The following is a 17,299-nucleotide window of genomic DNA, read 5'->3' as shown; positions in this document are numbered from 1 at the left end:
GCTTCTGATCTGATCAACTTTCTCTTTTGGAAACACTCCTTCTGAAGTGTGCTGATATAAATCTGAATGAACTTCTGATCCATTACTTCTGATATACACAGCTTCTGGAGGTTCACTTCTTTGTTCTGCAGCTTCTGATAAGACAAAACTGTATCTGCAGAAATTCTTAAGCTCTTTGTTTTATCAGAAACAAGTTTATCATCAAAACAGATGTTTATTGATTTGTCCACAATCAATGTTTCAATATTGTATATTCTGTAGCATTTAGAGCATTCAGAATAATCAAGAAAGAAGCATCAATGCTTTAGAGACAAACAATACAGATGGTTCCAAGACTAATAAACTTCTTTTCTGATTTCCTACGAACATAGTTTCTTCAACAGATTTAAGAACCAGAACTTGGAAGATAATCTTTCTTCCCTTCAAGTGTTGAGATCAACTTGAGTCCAGGAGACATGTCATGTTGACTTTTATCTTCTTTGTCACCAAGAGAATCTGCAAAAGAAATAGTCTTTTTCTTTGGTACCCACATTTTCTTGGGTCCTTTCTTGTTAGTTCTCCTCAAGTTCTGATTGAACTTGGGTTTAACATTGTAAGCAATAGGAGGAACAGCATGATAATTCTTAATGTGAGTTTCATGATATTTCCTAGGTTGTGTCACATGCTTTTTGGTGTATGTTATGTGAAAACTTTGAGCATGTGAAGTGTGCCTAATATCATGGGAGTGGCCATACTTGAACTGATCATACAATGGCTTGTATGTGATTTTCATTTCATCAACAGGTTCAAGTTTGTATGGGGTTTCACCCTCAAAACCAATGCCTACTCTTTTGTTTCCAGATACAGCATATATCATAGAAGCTAGCTGACTTCTGCCAATACTTCTAGATAAGAACTTCCTGAAACTTAAATCATATTCTTTCAGAATATGGTTTAGACTAGGAGTGGATTTTTCTGAATCAGAAAGGGATCCAACATTATTGGATAATTTTAAAAGTTTTTCTTTTAATTCAGAATTCTCCAACTCAAGCTTCTTTGTTTCAAATTCAAATTGCTTTTTCAGCTTTTTGTATTTGAGACTAATCTGAGACTTGAGTTCCAGTAGTTCAGTTAGACCGGAAACTAACTCATCTCTAGTAAGTTCAGAAAATACCTCCTCAGAATCTGATTCTGATGTAGATTCTGATCCGTCATCTTCTGTCGCCATCAGCGCACAATTGGCCTGCTCGTCTTCAGAATCATCTTCTGACTCATCCCAGGTTGCCATAAGACCTTTCTTCTTATGAAACTTTTTCTTGGGACTTTCCTTCTGAAGATTTGGACATTCGTTCTTGTAGTGTCCAGGCTCATTGCATTCATAGCACATGACCTTCTTCTTGTCAAATCTTCTGTCATCGGAAGATTCTCCACGTTCAAATTTCTTTGAACTTCTGAGGCCTCTGAACTTCCTTTGCTTGGTCTTCCAGAGTTGATTTAGCCTTCTGGAGATCAGGGACAGTTCATCTTCTTCTTCAGATTCTGATTCTTCAGGATCTTCTTCTCTAGCCTGAAAAGCGTTAGTGCATTTCTTGATATTGGATTTTAATGCAATAGACTTACCTTTCTTTTGAGGCTCATTTGCGTCCAGCTCTATTTCATGACTCCTCAAGGCACTGATAAGCTCTTCCAGAGAAACTTCATTCAGATTCTTTGCAATCTTGAATGCAGTCACCATAGGACCCCATCTTCTGGGTAAGCTTCTGATGATCTTCTTTACATGATCAGCCTTGGTGTATCCCTTGTCAAGAACTCTCAATCCAGCAGTAAGAGTTTGAAATCTTGAAAACATCTTTTCAATGTCTTCATCATCCTCCATCTTGAAGGCTTCATACTTCTGGATTAAAGCTAGAGCTTTAGTCTCCTTGACTTGAGCATTTCCTTCATGAGTCATTTTCAAGGACTCATATATGTCATAGGCCGTTTCCCTGTTAGATATCTTCTCATACTCAGCATGAGAGATAGCATTCAGCAAAACAGTTCTGCATTTATGATGATTCCTGAAAAGCTTTTTCTGATCATCATCCATTTCTTGCCTTGTCAGCTTTACGTCTCTGGCATTTACAGGATGTTTGTAACCATCCATCAGAAGATCCCATAGATCACCATCTAGACCCAGAAAGTAACTTTCCAGTTTATCTTTCCAGTATTCAAAGTTTTCACCATCAAATACCGGCGGTCTAGTATAACCATTGTTACCGTTGTATTGCTCAGCAGAGCCAGATGTAGATGCAGGTGTAGGTGTAGACTTTTCACTTTCATCAACCATCTTTTACTGAAGCGTTTTTCTCTTCCTGAATCTTTTCTAAACACGGTTAAGTGCTTGCACCTTAGAACCGGCGCTCTGATGCCAATTGAAGGATAGAAAAACACTTAGAAAGGGGGGGTTTGAATAAGTGTAGCTTTAAAAACTTGACAGATAAAAATAAATTGCACAGTTATTTTTATCCTGGTTCGTTGTTAACTAAACTACTCCAGTCCACCCCCGCAGAGATGATTTACCTCAACTGAGGATTTAATCCACTAATCGCACGGATTACAATGGTTTTCCACTTAGTCCGCAACTAAGTCTTCCAGAGTCTTCTGATCACACACTGATCACTCCAGGAACAACTGCTTAGATACCCTCTAAGACTTTTCTAGAGTCTACTGATCAACACGATCACTCTAGTTACAATCTTCTTAGTTCACTCCTAAGACTTCCTAGAGTATTCTGATCAACACGATCACTCTAGTTCCTTACAACTTAATGTAATCAATTCTAAGAGTTTACAAATGCTTCTTAAAAGCGATAATCACAACTGTGATATTTCTCTTAATCGTTTAAGCTTAATCTCACTAAAATATTACAAAAGCAATGTAGTGAGCTTTGATGAAGATGAAGATTCTGAGCTTTTGATTTGAACAGAGTTTCAGCAAGTTAATTTGAATTATATTGTTCAGGATCGTTAACCTTGCTTCTCATCAGAACTTCATATTTATAGGCGTTGAGAAGATGACCGTTGAGTGCATTTAATGCTTTGCGTGTTCCGTACAGCATCGCATTTAATGTTATACGCTTTTGTCAACTACCTCGAGCCTTGTTCACGCTGTGTCTACTGACGTAGCCTTTAATAGCTTTTAACGTTCCTTTTGTCAGTCAGCGTAGCTTGCCACTTGTACTTCCTTCTGATCTGATGTTTATGAATACAACGTTTGAATATCATCAGAGTCAAACAGCTTGGTGCATAGCATCTTCTGATCTTCTGACCTTGAAGTGCTTCTGAGCGTGATACCATCTTCTGAGCTTCAGTGCTTCTGATCTCATGTTCTTCTGATGCTTCCATAGACCCATGTTCTGATTCTGCTTCGACCATCTTCTGATGTCTTGCCAGACCATGTTCTGATGTTGCATGCTGAACCATTTGAGACAAAGCTTCTGAGCGCTGAATTATGTGTACTCTTTATATATTTCCTGAAAGGGAAATTGCATTGGATTAGAGTACCATATTATCTTAAGCAAAATTCATATTATTGTTATCATCAAAACTAAGATAATTGATCAGAACAAATCTTGTTCTAACAGACAAAACCCGACCACCCGACCCAACCCGATAAAATCCGCGAAAAAAAAGTTAATTGGACAGGTTGAATAGACCCGATGGGTCAAACGGGTTAAGAAACCGGGTTACAGGGGGTTCATATGGGCGGGCCCGGGTACTAAAACTTGACCCCCGGCTACCCAGACCCGCCCGGGCTAAAACGATATGTTGTCCAAGTACTAGGGGTAAATGTAATATAGCATTCACGTTCTCACTTCTCTCACATTACCCCACCCTCGTTCTCACTTCTCTCACCCTCTTCACTCTCTCATTCCAGATCTCTTCACTCTCTTCCATTTGTCACTCTCTCGTTTCCATTCGCCACTCTCTCGTTCCCAGTTATCGTTTTCTCACTCTTTCACTCAAAAATCAAAGGATTCCATCATTCTATATCTCACTCAGGTTTGTTATTTAGGGTTTTTCATTTAGGGTTATGAATCTAATAATTTTAATTTAGGGGTTGTGATGATCGTTGTTGTTTATAGGTGAGTAAAGGACGTCGAGCCAGTTACCTCACTCTACAGGTGATTAGGGTTTGTGTTTTTTATTGTTGTTGTTTCTATCACTTTCTCAGTTCTCTAACTCTAATGTATTTTACGTGTTCTTAACAAGGATTTCAACAAGGTCAAAGTGGAATGGAAGGTAAATGTAAGTATACTAACCGAAACTAATTGTTCTTAATCAAAGAAGACATTTGATGTATTATTAAGATACTAAATTTACTTCACTTTCTGTTTTTTTTTTGTTACAGGGAATTGGAATTGCTGTTAGCTTCTTCATTCAATCCTGGTGCATATCACTGTTAGCTTCTTCATTCAATCCAGGTGCAAATCCGTTGTACTGTATGAAAGAATCACTGTGTATTTGAATTATAGGTTGGTTTGTATATGAAATAAATTGATTATAATCAAAAGCTTTGAGAAAATTATAGGTTGCTTTTTTCAATTTGACTGTTGGGTTTCCTATGAAATTTTCCAAATCCAGATAAAGTAGAATTTGTAATCTGCTCTTTTTTTGTATCTATACTTATTTGTAATTGATGTTCTGTTTTGTTAACCTATATAGTACTAACTAACAATTCAGATTGAAGGAAAATAAATTGTTTTGGGTAATTATACTTTCAGCATGCTTAGTTTTTTTTAAGGAAAATGAAACTAATTAAAAGTGAAATGGTTCTTTCTTTCTTGTAGACTAATTAAAAGTGCCGCCACTGATGTAGACTAATTAAAAGTGAATGTCTCTTTTGACATAATAAGTGCAAGTCATTTTAAAACTTTGCTTATTAAAAAAAATATATATAAAACTTTGTTTGTGAGAACTGAGAAAATAAATTGTTGTTATCTGTTTTTGTTTGTGTGTTAGAAATTTGTTCTACAATGCCAATGCTGTTCAACTTTGACATTTTAGTTCAGTAGTATTTTTTTGTTACACGTAATTTCTTAAGTTCTATTAAAAGTAGGGTTGATAGTTAACCAAAATCTCGAAGTGGTTTAATTTCTTGTGTATAGATGTATCAAGGTCAACATAGCATGGAAGGAGTATTAGAGCAAGGGCAATGTAATTGTAAGTGTTTTATATATGCTTGGTTGTGTCTTAGACTGATTTTCTGATGTCAAACTGATTTTCAAAGTGTTTTATGTGTGATTGGTTGTGTCTTAGGCTGAAATATAGACCATCCTATTTGCTTAGTGTATGAATTGTGACTGTTAGTTATTGATTGGTAGTTGTTGATAATGGATCCTTCATTTTTTCAGTGAGGGTTCAGCCTAATCAAAATCTACCAATTAATGAAATTGGTTCAACTGCAACGGCTGCACCTGTTGTACCTGAATTAGTTAATGCGCAACCTTCAAAGAAAAGTAAATCTATTGCAAATGGTTCTAGGCAATCATCTGCTTGCTGGGAACATTTTATTAGGCTACCCGATGACTTAGTTGATGCTCCCACTGCAGCTTGCAAACACTGCCACAAAAAATACTTGTGTGACCCTAGGACTCACGGCACCACCAACTTGAACCATCATATTAAAAAATGTCCTAAGATGCCCCTTGCTGTGTCAACTGACCCCACACAAACTATTCTAACATACCCAACTGTAGATGGTGACCTGGCTCAAGTTAGCTCTAGATTTGACATGAAAGCTTGTAGGAGTGCTTTGTCAATTTTTGTAGTGCTAGATGAGCAGCCATTTAGTGCAGTGGAACGTGAAGGGTTTAAATATTATTCTAAAGTAATGCAGCCCCAGTTTTCCATCCCATCTAGGCGTACAGTAGCTAGGGACTGTTTTCAGCTACACTTGGATGAAAAAGAAAAATTAAAGGCCTTTTTTAAGTCTGACTGCAATAGGGTAACACTTACTACTTATTGTTGGAGTTCTCTACAAAATCTCAACTACTTGACCCTTACGGCACACTTTGTGGATAACGAATGGAAGTACCAAAAAAGAATTATAAGCTTTGCCATAATACCAGACCACAAGGGTGGCACTGTAGGTAGGAAGATTGAAGAAGTGTTAAAGGACCGGGGGATTAGGAATGTGTCAACCATAACTGTTGATAATTCCACTGCAAATGATGTGGCTGTGACATATCTAAAGAAAAAAATAGCAAATATGAATGGGTTGATGGGAGATGGAGAATGTTTTCATATGAGGTGTTCTGCTCATATTTTGAACTTGGTGGTAAATGAGGGGTTGAAAGATAAACATTTAGCTGTAACTAGTGTTAGGGATGCTGTTAGATTTGTCAAGTCATCACCTCAAAGGGGAGCCAAGTTTAAAGAATGCATTGAATTTGCTGAAATAACTTGTAGAAAATTGGTTTGTCTCGATGTTTCAACTCGTTGGAAAGCGACATATTTAATGCTAGAGGCTGCGGAAAAGTTTCAATTCGCATTTGAAAAACTTGAGGATGAAGACTCGAGCTACAAGGAGTTCTTTGGAAAAGGTAACCCCTCTAGTAGTGATGATTGGGACATTGCTAGGGCTTTTTCCGATTTTCTAAAGTTATTCTATGACGCAACTAAGATTTTTTCCACCTCTCAAAATGTGAGTTTGCATACTTGTTTTCACCAAGTGTCTTCCATTTATTGTGAGTTGCAGCAAGCTACTATGAACTTAAATTATATTTTTGCAAGTGTGGGTGGGGATATGACGGAAAAGTATAATAAGTATTGGGGGAGTGCTGATAAGATGAACAAAATGATATATTTTGGTATAATTCTTGATCCAAGATACAAGTTGAGATTTATTGAATGGACTTTTAAGGATCTGTATGGAGTTGGATCCAAGCTTGGTAGTGACTTGCTCAAAGCTATAAAAGAGAGTTTACAAAAGTTGTATGATTGGTATAAGCAAGCTTATGACCAAAAACTCAATTCTGACAGCCTCTTGGTAGTGGTGGACAAGCATCCAATTCTGAAACAAATGCTTCTGGTTGTGTTTGAAAATTCAGGTATTCTATTATGCTATATATTGCTCAAGTATTATACTATAACACTGATATTAATGTTTTTTATCCAATTTTTCAGATCAACTATGTTTTTTGATTTTTTTGAAGTCATACATGACTTAAATATTACTATTCAATGGCCTAGTAAAGAATAATTATTTTGTCGCGTGGATTTTGAAGAAGCTAGTTGGGCTATTACGCAAAAGAATCCATCGTATTTTGCTTCAATTTTACTTTACCAGTGACATTACAGGTGATTCAAACTAGATAATATGATGTTTTCTTGAAATCAAGAGTAGTTAATTTCATTTTTCCATTAACATGACTGAATTTATGTAACAAAATGGCACCGTGTCTATAATCTGAACTTGATATTGTAATGACAGGCACTAGGACTATCTTTTCTCTTGTCGGGGAAGTACATGGATATGAATCTAACAGTCCCATATGTTGCTGCACTTAGGTCTTTAAATGTGCATCTGTTTAATTCTCTTATGTAAGTTAGAATGTTGCATCTGTTTTACTGTGCATCTGATTAATAATTTAACAAAACTTATAATTTTATTGTTGCACTTAGGTGTGTTTTAGTGGTTTAGTGGTGAATCTAACAGTCCCATATTAATCAGATGCTGCTGGATATGAATCTAACAGTTCCATATGCTGCTGCACTTAGGTGTGTTTTAGTGGGGAATCTTTGACATTCCAATCTCCAGGAACCCAAACTCGTAATTCTGTTATGTCTCTTACATGGTAATATGTCCCATTTAATTTTTTTTCTCACCCAACCGAAATAATTATATGTCCCATTTAATTTTTCTTCTTCATATCCATTTAACTTATTTATTAATAATTATATGTTTAATCCTTGCAATACATGTTGATTGAGTAGTGGTGGGTGACATTTTTTTTCTGGTCTAGCATCACTAACTGTAATATGAAATTACTTATTTTATAAGTGTTGTTTGATGTTAACAGAAAGTCACTGGAGTTGCTAACTGCATACAAAGCTGTTGCTAGCGAATTAGTGAGCATGGATCTAAATACATTGGTTTCTGGTAGTAGTGATAATCACATGGAGCTTATTGATATGAGGTCACATAATATGAGGTCACCAGTAAGTTTTTACCCTGTTTTCTTGTAGTATTAATTAATGATAATTACTTCCTTTGTTTCCTCCTTAATCTGTTATCTGTTGCAGAAATAATGTAATACTGTGATGGTTTCTCATAAAGTTCTTATTGACATGCTTTTTAGTGTGATAATAGATGTTACTTTTCTTATTGATGTGTATTGATGGTGCTTGATTAGAGAAAACTCTTGGCATGGTTTTTATAACCTCAACAAGAATTCAGCAACTCTAAGTCACGTGTTTCTTTTCGGCATGACTTTCATGTATTCATAGGAATGTACAAATGTGTTTCCTTGAACTAATAATTCATGCCCGTTGTCTTCATTAATTGCAAGCATTATCAATAATAAGCATGGCTAAAAGGAAAGGAGAAGACTTTAATTTTATATGATTTTATGCTTATAATGAAACAACATTAATTTTATACTGCATAATTACATCACAATCACTTTAATTTAAGCTCATTTTTTGTTTACAGTGGAACAACTATCACTATACTGATAAATGATTCAAGCATTTTTAACTTATAAAGCTGAATTCTTATGATGAGATTAATTAATGTATGATGAGATTAATCTATTATATTGTCTTTGATCTGATATTTATTCTTTAGCAATGCAGACTGGTAGATTTGGATATGGAGCACCATTCATGTTGGTAGTTGGTTGCATTGTTGAAGTTATTCCTATTTGAATGCCATTGATAGTAGTTGATAATAGTATTAAGTTATAATTTGAATTTATGTTTACGTTGAATATATGTTAAATTTTGATTTATGTTGAATGTGTGTTAAATTTTGATTTATATTAAACCGATTAAATCGCTTGTATTAACCCGCGACCCGTCATAACCCAACTCGACTAAACCAATTAAAAAATGGGCGGAATTAGGTTTATATTATTCAATCGCGGGTTCGGTTGGGTGAGGCTTTTGGGCCCGAAACCGCCCAACCCGGCCCGTTGTCCATCCCTATATGTAATCACTTTGAGTTGAGTGCAAATGATCATGTACTTAAAGATAGAAATGATAATGTTGCCCTGAGATATAAATAATCAACCTTGTTGACCTATATACAAATGATCATTGCTCAAGCTAGGAATAAATGATCATTTATTTGATCAAAAGTGTATATATATATATATAGGGTGGCAAAACGGGCCCGGCCCGTAGGGAAAATCCATTTTATCTGTTATTTTTTACGGGCCGAGCCTGGATTTTGAACCCGCATATTTAAGTATGTCCGCCTGCACCGTAAAAAATAGGGCGGACGTGGACCGATCACGGGCATTCCGCAGGCATCATTTTAAGAACAAATAAAGATACTTTTATGATAGCCTATGCCCATACAAAACAAAACAGCCGACCCATTATCAAATTGAATTAGGGTCATAACTTACATACATCACTCTCTCTGCCTTCCAAAAGCAAACGTGTTTTAGCTCTCTCCTCAGCGGTTGTGCTCTCCATGAACTCAAATCAAACCGGTCGTGCGATCACCTCTCTCTGTTGGCGACAACGCTTAGGTAAATGCTTACCTCATGATTCTGCTTATCTTTTGCATCATGGTATTTTAGAAAAAGTTTTCTAGCCATGCTATCCCTCCCGTAAATCCCCAGAAGAAATTAATAAATCTCTTATGAGTAACAAAGCATATCTTTCTTTTCTTGTGGATAAAACTCCTTGATTTCAATTTCAATATAGAAATCTATGTTTAATGACAGAAAGAACAAAACCGTATATAATATGATTAAGTCAATGACCATGCTCATGATGTTAGATAAAACTTCATAAAACATGAGTTTTGGAACCAAACAAGTAGTGTAAATAGAGTCCTTTTCTTATTTTATTTTTTTTGAATTGGACAATGTTGTCAAGGAAAAAATGGTACCATGATGCTTATCATAGTGTTGGACACATAGGTACGAACAAAGAGATTTTATTTATTTTCTATGTGATTTATATTATATATATTTGTGACACAAGATGACAACTTTTCATATGAGAATATAGGATCTGCATGATATGCTTCATTATAGATCTTTTGGATGAAATATTTTCATGAAATTTTGTCTAAATTTTCATAGATCTGCATGATATGTCTAACTTTTGTCGCTATATTATTTGCAGTGGCGAAGCCAGAAAAGTTTTAAAGCCTGGGTAAAAATTCAAAGACCGCAAATTCATTGTATATAATATATAAATAGTTATCAATCAAAATAAAAGAGACTCGTTGTTTTGTCAACAAAAGTATAGTTTAAAATAAAAGAGATGAACAAAGCAATCGACTTATAAAATATGGTGTATGGCTTGGTATATGGACCAAGAATGCAGTGGTACGGTCGATGGCGATGCACAAGACAATCGACTTACAAAACTTGGGGTATGACTTGGTATATGGACCAAGAGTGCGCGAGTTCATAATTTATTAAAGCATAAAAACAAGCAAGCAAATAAAACTCAAGAAAATAAAGAAAGCGGTAAAATTATTACAAGGTTTCATAAATGGGAAATATAAATTGACAAATGAGGATGAAATGAAAGCAATACAAGTCCGTACAAACAAGCATACACAAAGGAGTTAAACATGAAAATAATAAGACAATTAAATCAAATTAAATTACAAGTGTACTAACAAAGTGGACTAGTCTTCTAGACGAGTAATTTGAACGATTAATCGAATAGGTCTCACTCTAAGAAAGTCCAATATCAAACTATGAATGTGTGCAAGTGTGCGTGTGTCTTATTGTAAGAAAGATCCAAGAGTAAGTATTTCATTGTAAGAAAGTAAAAAACTAAGCTATGTGAATGTGTGAATAATGATGAATATAAATAAAAAAATTATAAGCATAAAGTATTGAAAAAAGAAAATGCATAAAAAACCTAAATTCAAACCAAGATGCACTAGAGTGATTAACCAAATTAAATGAATTTATTTAATAAAATTAATAAAAAAATGATTAATTGAATGAAATAAAATCATTAAAAATAATTAACCATTTTTTTATATATTTTTTTCATTTTGAAATTAATAACAACAAATTAAATAGTAAAGAAACTATTAAAAAACTAATAAAATAGCAAAAAGGGAGGTTAAGTAGAAACATAGATTTAGGCCCACAAAATCTCAAAAAAATAATATAACAAAAAAGAAATAAACTAAACCTAATTATCATTTAGTTACTAATAAAAAATAATAAAAAGAATAATTATAATAATAAGAAATAAAAAAAAAATGAAAACAAGAGTTGGTGAGATAATGTGGTAAAACCAAGCACTAACGTGTCTTCTTTATAGTTCTCTCAGAACCAGTTTTCTAATATTATTAAAAGAATAAAAAAAAGTGGCCAAAAAACAAGGGAGAAGTTTGACTAATTAAGGAATAATTGAACATGATATTTAATTAACATGGACACGTGAGGTAACAACTTTATCATTATCTCACAATGGAATTCATCTTCTCCGCAAACAAAACGCCATGGCCGTACCCCTCTCTATGCCGTTTCTGATTATTTTTTCTCTCTTTTTTTTTAAACCTTTCTGGGCCAAATTAAAAAATAACTGGGTCATAGCCTGGGCATGTGCCCAGCCTGGCCGGGCCCAAGAACCGCCTATGATTATTTGTTGTTAACTTTTTATTGTATGTCTTAACTTTTCAATATGATTGCATACATAAGTGATAACTTGAAATGGATTCACAAACTATTGGTAATGAAATTGTAGATGAAGTGAATGTGAATGTGGTTGATTTGGAGAATCAAACTATTCAAGGGGAAAATGAATTAAGAAAAATCGAAGATGATGTTTTACCTAAGTTTAAGAAGGCCAAAACTTCAAGTGCCGATTGTTGGAAAGTGTTTACTAAAGCTGGGGTGGATAAAGATGAGAATCCATTGGCTAAGTGCAACACTTATTCAAATATTTTAAAGGGTGATGATAGGAATTATGGTACCACGACTTTGAATCGTCATATGAAGAAGTGCACTAAAATCAAATACGCCGATATAGGTCAAGTAATGATCGAATTTTTTTATCATAACAGGATTTGAAAGTTCACAAACAATAACTTGCAATAGATGTAACGCCCGAAAAAATTAATTATTTGCTTAATTTAGTCATTTGTGATGTTTATTGAAATTTTCGCGTTTTGGGACGATTTAGTCAGTATTAGTTCGGGATAGCGGATCGATATTTAATCGAAAATTTTAATATTTTTAGTATTAGAAATATTAATGAGTTAATATTTAGCGTTTTGGGAATTTTTCGAGTAATTAAGATTAGACCGGAAATATGAGGAATTGAGTAATAAGGGGTATATTTTATTAGGCCCATTTATGTGTTAATTATTTCTTAAATTGTTAGGTGATATAATAATTAATTTAATTAATTAACTTGTGTGTCTAATTAGTAGTAGAATAAATGAGATAATAGTTATTGGGTCTAATTAGTTAGAATGTGAGATTAGTTGGGTTAAGCCCAATAAGAATAAAGATAGTGAGGGTTTAGAGAATAGAAACATTATTTTCATTTGTTCTTTGGCAAGAATAGAGAAAGAGCGGAAGAGGAGCAAAAGAGGGAGCTAGGGTTTGAAGAAATCAACAAGAAGTAACGGGGAGAATCCTTATTATTATGGGTTAGTATGATTTGGTCAATGGATAGATTAACATGATTTAGGGATTTTGTTCTTCAATTTTTAGGTTTTGATACGTTAGGTTTTGTTGAGAATCAATGAAATTGATGTTAGAAACATGTTTTGAGGTTAGTAATTGGTATATTGGTGGAATTAAGAGATGCTTGAGAAACATCTATTAGCCTATATTTATATATGTACTGTGGCTTGGTTACAGATACAATTATGGTATATCAATTTGATAAGCTACTGTAGCGACCAATTTGATAAGGAATTGCTAATTCTATATACCGTAGCGTGATATATGGATTTAGAAAACAAAGAAATTGGTATCTACTATAGCATAAAATTGGATTTCACGTCAGAGTGCTACTTTAAATTCTACTACTTTGCTACTTTGAAGTTACTAAAAATCTTGTTTCACTATATAATATATACATATTGTTGCATTTGTTTACTGATATAGATGCATTCGAGTTTACTGATATATTTAAATCTAGACTAATATATTCAACTTTACTAATAATATATATATATATATATATATATATATATATATATATATATATATATATATATATATATATATATATATATATATATCAATCATTGGTTTATAATTATAATAATAATAATAATAATAATAATAATAATAATAATAATAATAATAATAATAATAATAAATAATAGTATAATATTTAGAGTTAAATATTTGAGCTAATCGGATAATTTAAGTTATTTTCAATTCCAATAGAGTAGTCAATAGAGTCGAAAGAGTTGTCAATAAAGCTGTTAGAGTTACCAATAAAATTGTCAGAGTTGTTTTGAGGTATTAAGAGTCATACTTCTATTTGTTTTGCGTAATTTTGACATGTTTAGAGTTGTTAGTGTATGATGTCGGTATTTGCTTTTTCGTTGAAACTTTAACAATTTATATCTTTTGAACCGTAACTCCGTTTGAGTCTCCGTTTGAAGCGTTAGAAAGCTGGCGCGATATTCTTTTCAATACGAATGGTCTTGAGCAATAGAATGCTATAAAAAGTTTGATATTAATTGGTTAAACTAATAATTGAATTAATTGCGATGAGTCTATTTAATCAGATTATGTTTGGACTGGGATAACTTATTCGGTTTATCGATAAATTACGGTAATATGAGAATTTGTCCGTAATTGTGTTTTTGGCTCGAATATTTATGTTGAAAATAATATATTCCTATGCCAATGATGTTGTTTTGATAATGTGTATATTCATATATATGTGTGGTAAATGTGAATTGACATGAGATAGTATGGATACTAGTGTTAATTGGATTTTGTGAATCGTAATTGATTAATTGGCCTTTTATATGTGAATGATATGTATGTGTTGTGAATATTGTGTACAATTGGTAGATAATTCATCGAGTTGAATTATTGTGATATGTGGAATGTTAAGATGGTAGAGATGATCTTAATTGCATAATTGGTTGGTAACCGTACATTCATTAATGGCATAGTCGGCTTTATTGTGGAAGTTGTGAAGCTGTGAGTTCACATGGTATTAGACGGTGATCCTTAAATGGAAATAGACGTAGATTACGTTGATCCTTAATTGGAAACATGCGTAGTGGCTTTGATCTTGTCCGGATCGGAAGCGGCATAGATTCTAGAGTGAATTCGGAAAGCGATAAACTATATGTTTACATTTGGTGGCTTCGATCTTGTCCGGATCTGAAGCGTGGCTAGATTCTATATGAATCGGAAGCGGTGGAACTTTGGGTCCACATTGGGGACCACATGCATTGAGTCACATTGAGGTTATGTGATGTTTGAATATATGCATTTATGTGATTGTTATGTGTACATGAGATGTGATAATTGGATTTGGTGATGTTTGGACATGACTTGGTAAAATATATGATTATGTGATAATTATAGTTATGTGTATTATTTGGGAATATAATATTGGAATTTAATATTATACTCCTTGAGTTTTGATGTATGCTTGTAACATGTGAAATAAATGTTGGTTAGTATTATTTACATGGTTATATAAGTGTGATGAATTCCTATAACTGTTGATTGAATCATTGTATCTTATTATACTTTCTTCATAATGATTCGTATTCTCACCCTTCTGTTTTAATGTTGCCCTCGTTTGGCAACATGCAGGTTCTGGCGATTAGTAGTTCGTACGAGATTTAGTCGGGGAGCTTCCGAGTTTGTTTGATGATTAAGTAGCGAGTCAATGCTCTGGTCATGTAATACTGGGTAGACTAGGCGTGTTGAACTCATGTTTCTATTTGGTTATGTATTATGTTACAACTTGTGAACTTGTTTATTTGCCTACTTGTTGTTTGAGAGGCTTTAAGCCAAATATTCTGATTATGGTTTATTTTATATTGAGAGTGTTATTGAGTTATGATCATGGTATGGGACATGAATCATTTAATGGAATACATGAGTATTTTAGTATTTTTCCGCTGTGAATGCATATTCTGGATGAATTATGATTAAAAGTTATGTGTTATCTGAAATGACCAGGTGTGTTGTGTATTGTGGATAAATGCTGTCGGTTTTTAAAAGTTTTTAGTTTTTGAAAACGTCGATGTGACGCCCTTTTGAATTATATGCATGCTTATTCTCTGATTATATGCTTATTTATTTTGGGGTATAAAAGGGGTGTTACAACAGAGACCAGAAAGTATTTATATGGTGGAGGCAAGTGTGGATTTAAGTTATCAAAATTTTGATGACTTGAATGTTCTTCAATGGTGGAAGAAGAATTTGAATAGATTTAAAGAGTTATCTTTAATGGCACGTGATTTGTTAGGCATCCCTATTATTACTGTTGCATCTGAATCTGCTTTTAGTATTGGTTCGATCATTCTCAACAAATATATAAGTCGCTTGTTATCGAAGAATGTAGAGGCACTGATTTGTACTTGCAATTGGCTTCACGATTTTAATAGTTTTGGTACATAATCCAATATTAAAGTTTCTTTTAATACTTTGTGATTTTTTCCAATATTGTTAATTTAGTTACTTACATTTAATTGTTTTTTAGATGAAGTGGGTGATGATGAAGATAATGATGATGGAAGCTTGGCAAAAAGTATTATAAAAGAAACATCATTTGTTTATGACGAAGATGAAGATTGATTAGTGCATCTTTTTTTGTTTTGGGGCATTTGGAGACTTTGGTGTTACATTAAACTATGAGCTTAAGGGTAGTGCACTGTCAGTGTAAAATTTTTTACACGGTCAGTGCATCACAGCCCTTAAAAATAAATACTTGATATTTAATTTAAAGAAAAAGTCAAATTTTTACAAAATTTAACAGTTTGGATTTCATTGACGGTGTAAAACTGCTTTACACTGTCGGTGTATTTCCATTAAATCCTTAAACTATTTATGACTTATTTACTAACTTTTATGAATTTGTGGTGTTGAATTTATGTTGAATTTGTGGTGTTGAACTTTTGATGAATTTGTGGCGTTGAATTTGAACTTATGTTAAATTTGTGATATTTAAGGTTTGTTGAATTTAATTTTTTGATGTAGGATAATGATTGTATTTTTTCATTGATAGTATTAGAATTTATAAGTTTTTTTTTTATAAATTATATCATGAATGGAAAAAACTATTTTATAAAGAGAATAGTGGACTTGTCCGCATGCTTGTCCTTAAATGGGACGGACCTAAAAAGTAAGCTCGAATCTCTACATTTGACCGCTCTGTCTCTGCCTCATCTTTTTTGCGGATTTATACAGGGCGGGCTTACATGAAACGAACTTGTCCGTTTGATATATATATATATATATATATATATATATATATATATATATATATATATATATATATATATATATATATATATATATATATATATATATATATATATATATATATATACGACTCAAGTGATAACACTTGGTTATTATGAGAAATGAGAATAATGAATCACGACCAATAAATTTTGATTTGTTAATTTTAATAGACTGAATTGGTTTTTCTTTCTATGATCCTTAATATTTATTTTAAATTAACATAGAAAAAGAAACCAATCTAGCCCATTAAAATCAACAAATCAAAATTTAATGGTCGTGATTCATTGTTCTCATTTCTCATAATAACCAAGTGTTCTCTCTAGAGTCGTCCCCTGTAATTCAACTTTTTGTTCTACACATAAAAACAAACGCACTTAAAAGTTATTGTTCTTCAAACTAAAGAATCTCATTTTTTACGATGACAAACAAAAATAATTTTATAAAGGGTTAATACTACTTTACCCCCCTGCCATATAAGCGAGATTCGGTTTACCCCCCTCTAAAAAAAAAAATTATTGGACAAACCTTGCAAAATAAAGATTCCATCAATATTGACCCTGATCAGTTTTTTTGGCCAAGATTCTTAGAATTTTGCCTACGTGGCATTTTTGGTAGTGCTGACTGTACAACACATAAGCAATGTGGCACAGTCAGCACTGCCACGTG

General features: G+C 33.2%; 1 protein-coding gene across 1 annotated transcript; it reads left to right on the top strand.

The window, feature by feature from the left end:
• Positions 1-3,718: 3,718 nt before the first annotated feature.
• Positions 3,719-7,111, top strand: LOC131622512 (zinc finger BED domain-containing protein RICESLEEPER 2-like). The gene is made up of 7 exons (XM_058893548.1): positions 3,719-3,732; positions 3,818-4,019; positions 4,103-4,141; positions 4,230-4,259; positions 4,369-4,459; positions 5,372-7,008; positions 7,070-7,111. Exons 1-7 carry the CDS (start codon positions 3,719-3,721, stop codon positions 7,109-7,111), a joined length of 2,055 nt encoding a protein of 684 aa, XP_058749531.1.
• The last annotated feature ends 10,188 nt before the right edge of the window (positions 7,112-17,299 follow it).

The sequence above is a fragment of the Vicia villosa genome, unplaced genomic scaffold (genome assembly GCF_029867415.1).
Source record: "Vicia villosa cultivar HV-30 ecotype Madison, WI unplaced genomic scaffold, Vvil1.0 ctg.000030F_1_1, whole genome shotgun sequence".
NCBI classification, from domain to species: Eukaryota; Viridiplantae; Streptophyta; class Magnoliopsida; order Fabales; family Fabaceae; genus Vicia; species Vicia villosa.
This window is presented reverse-complemented; position numbering and strand designations above follow the sequence as displayed.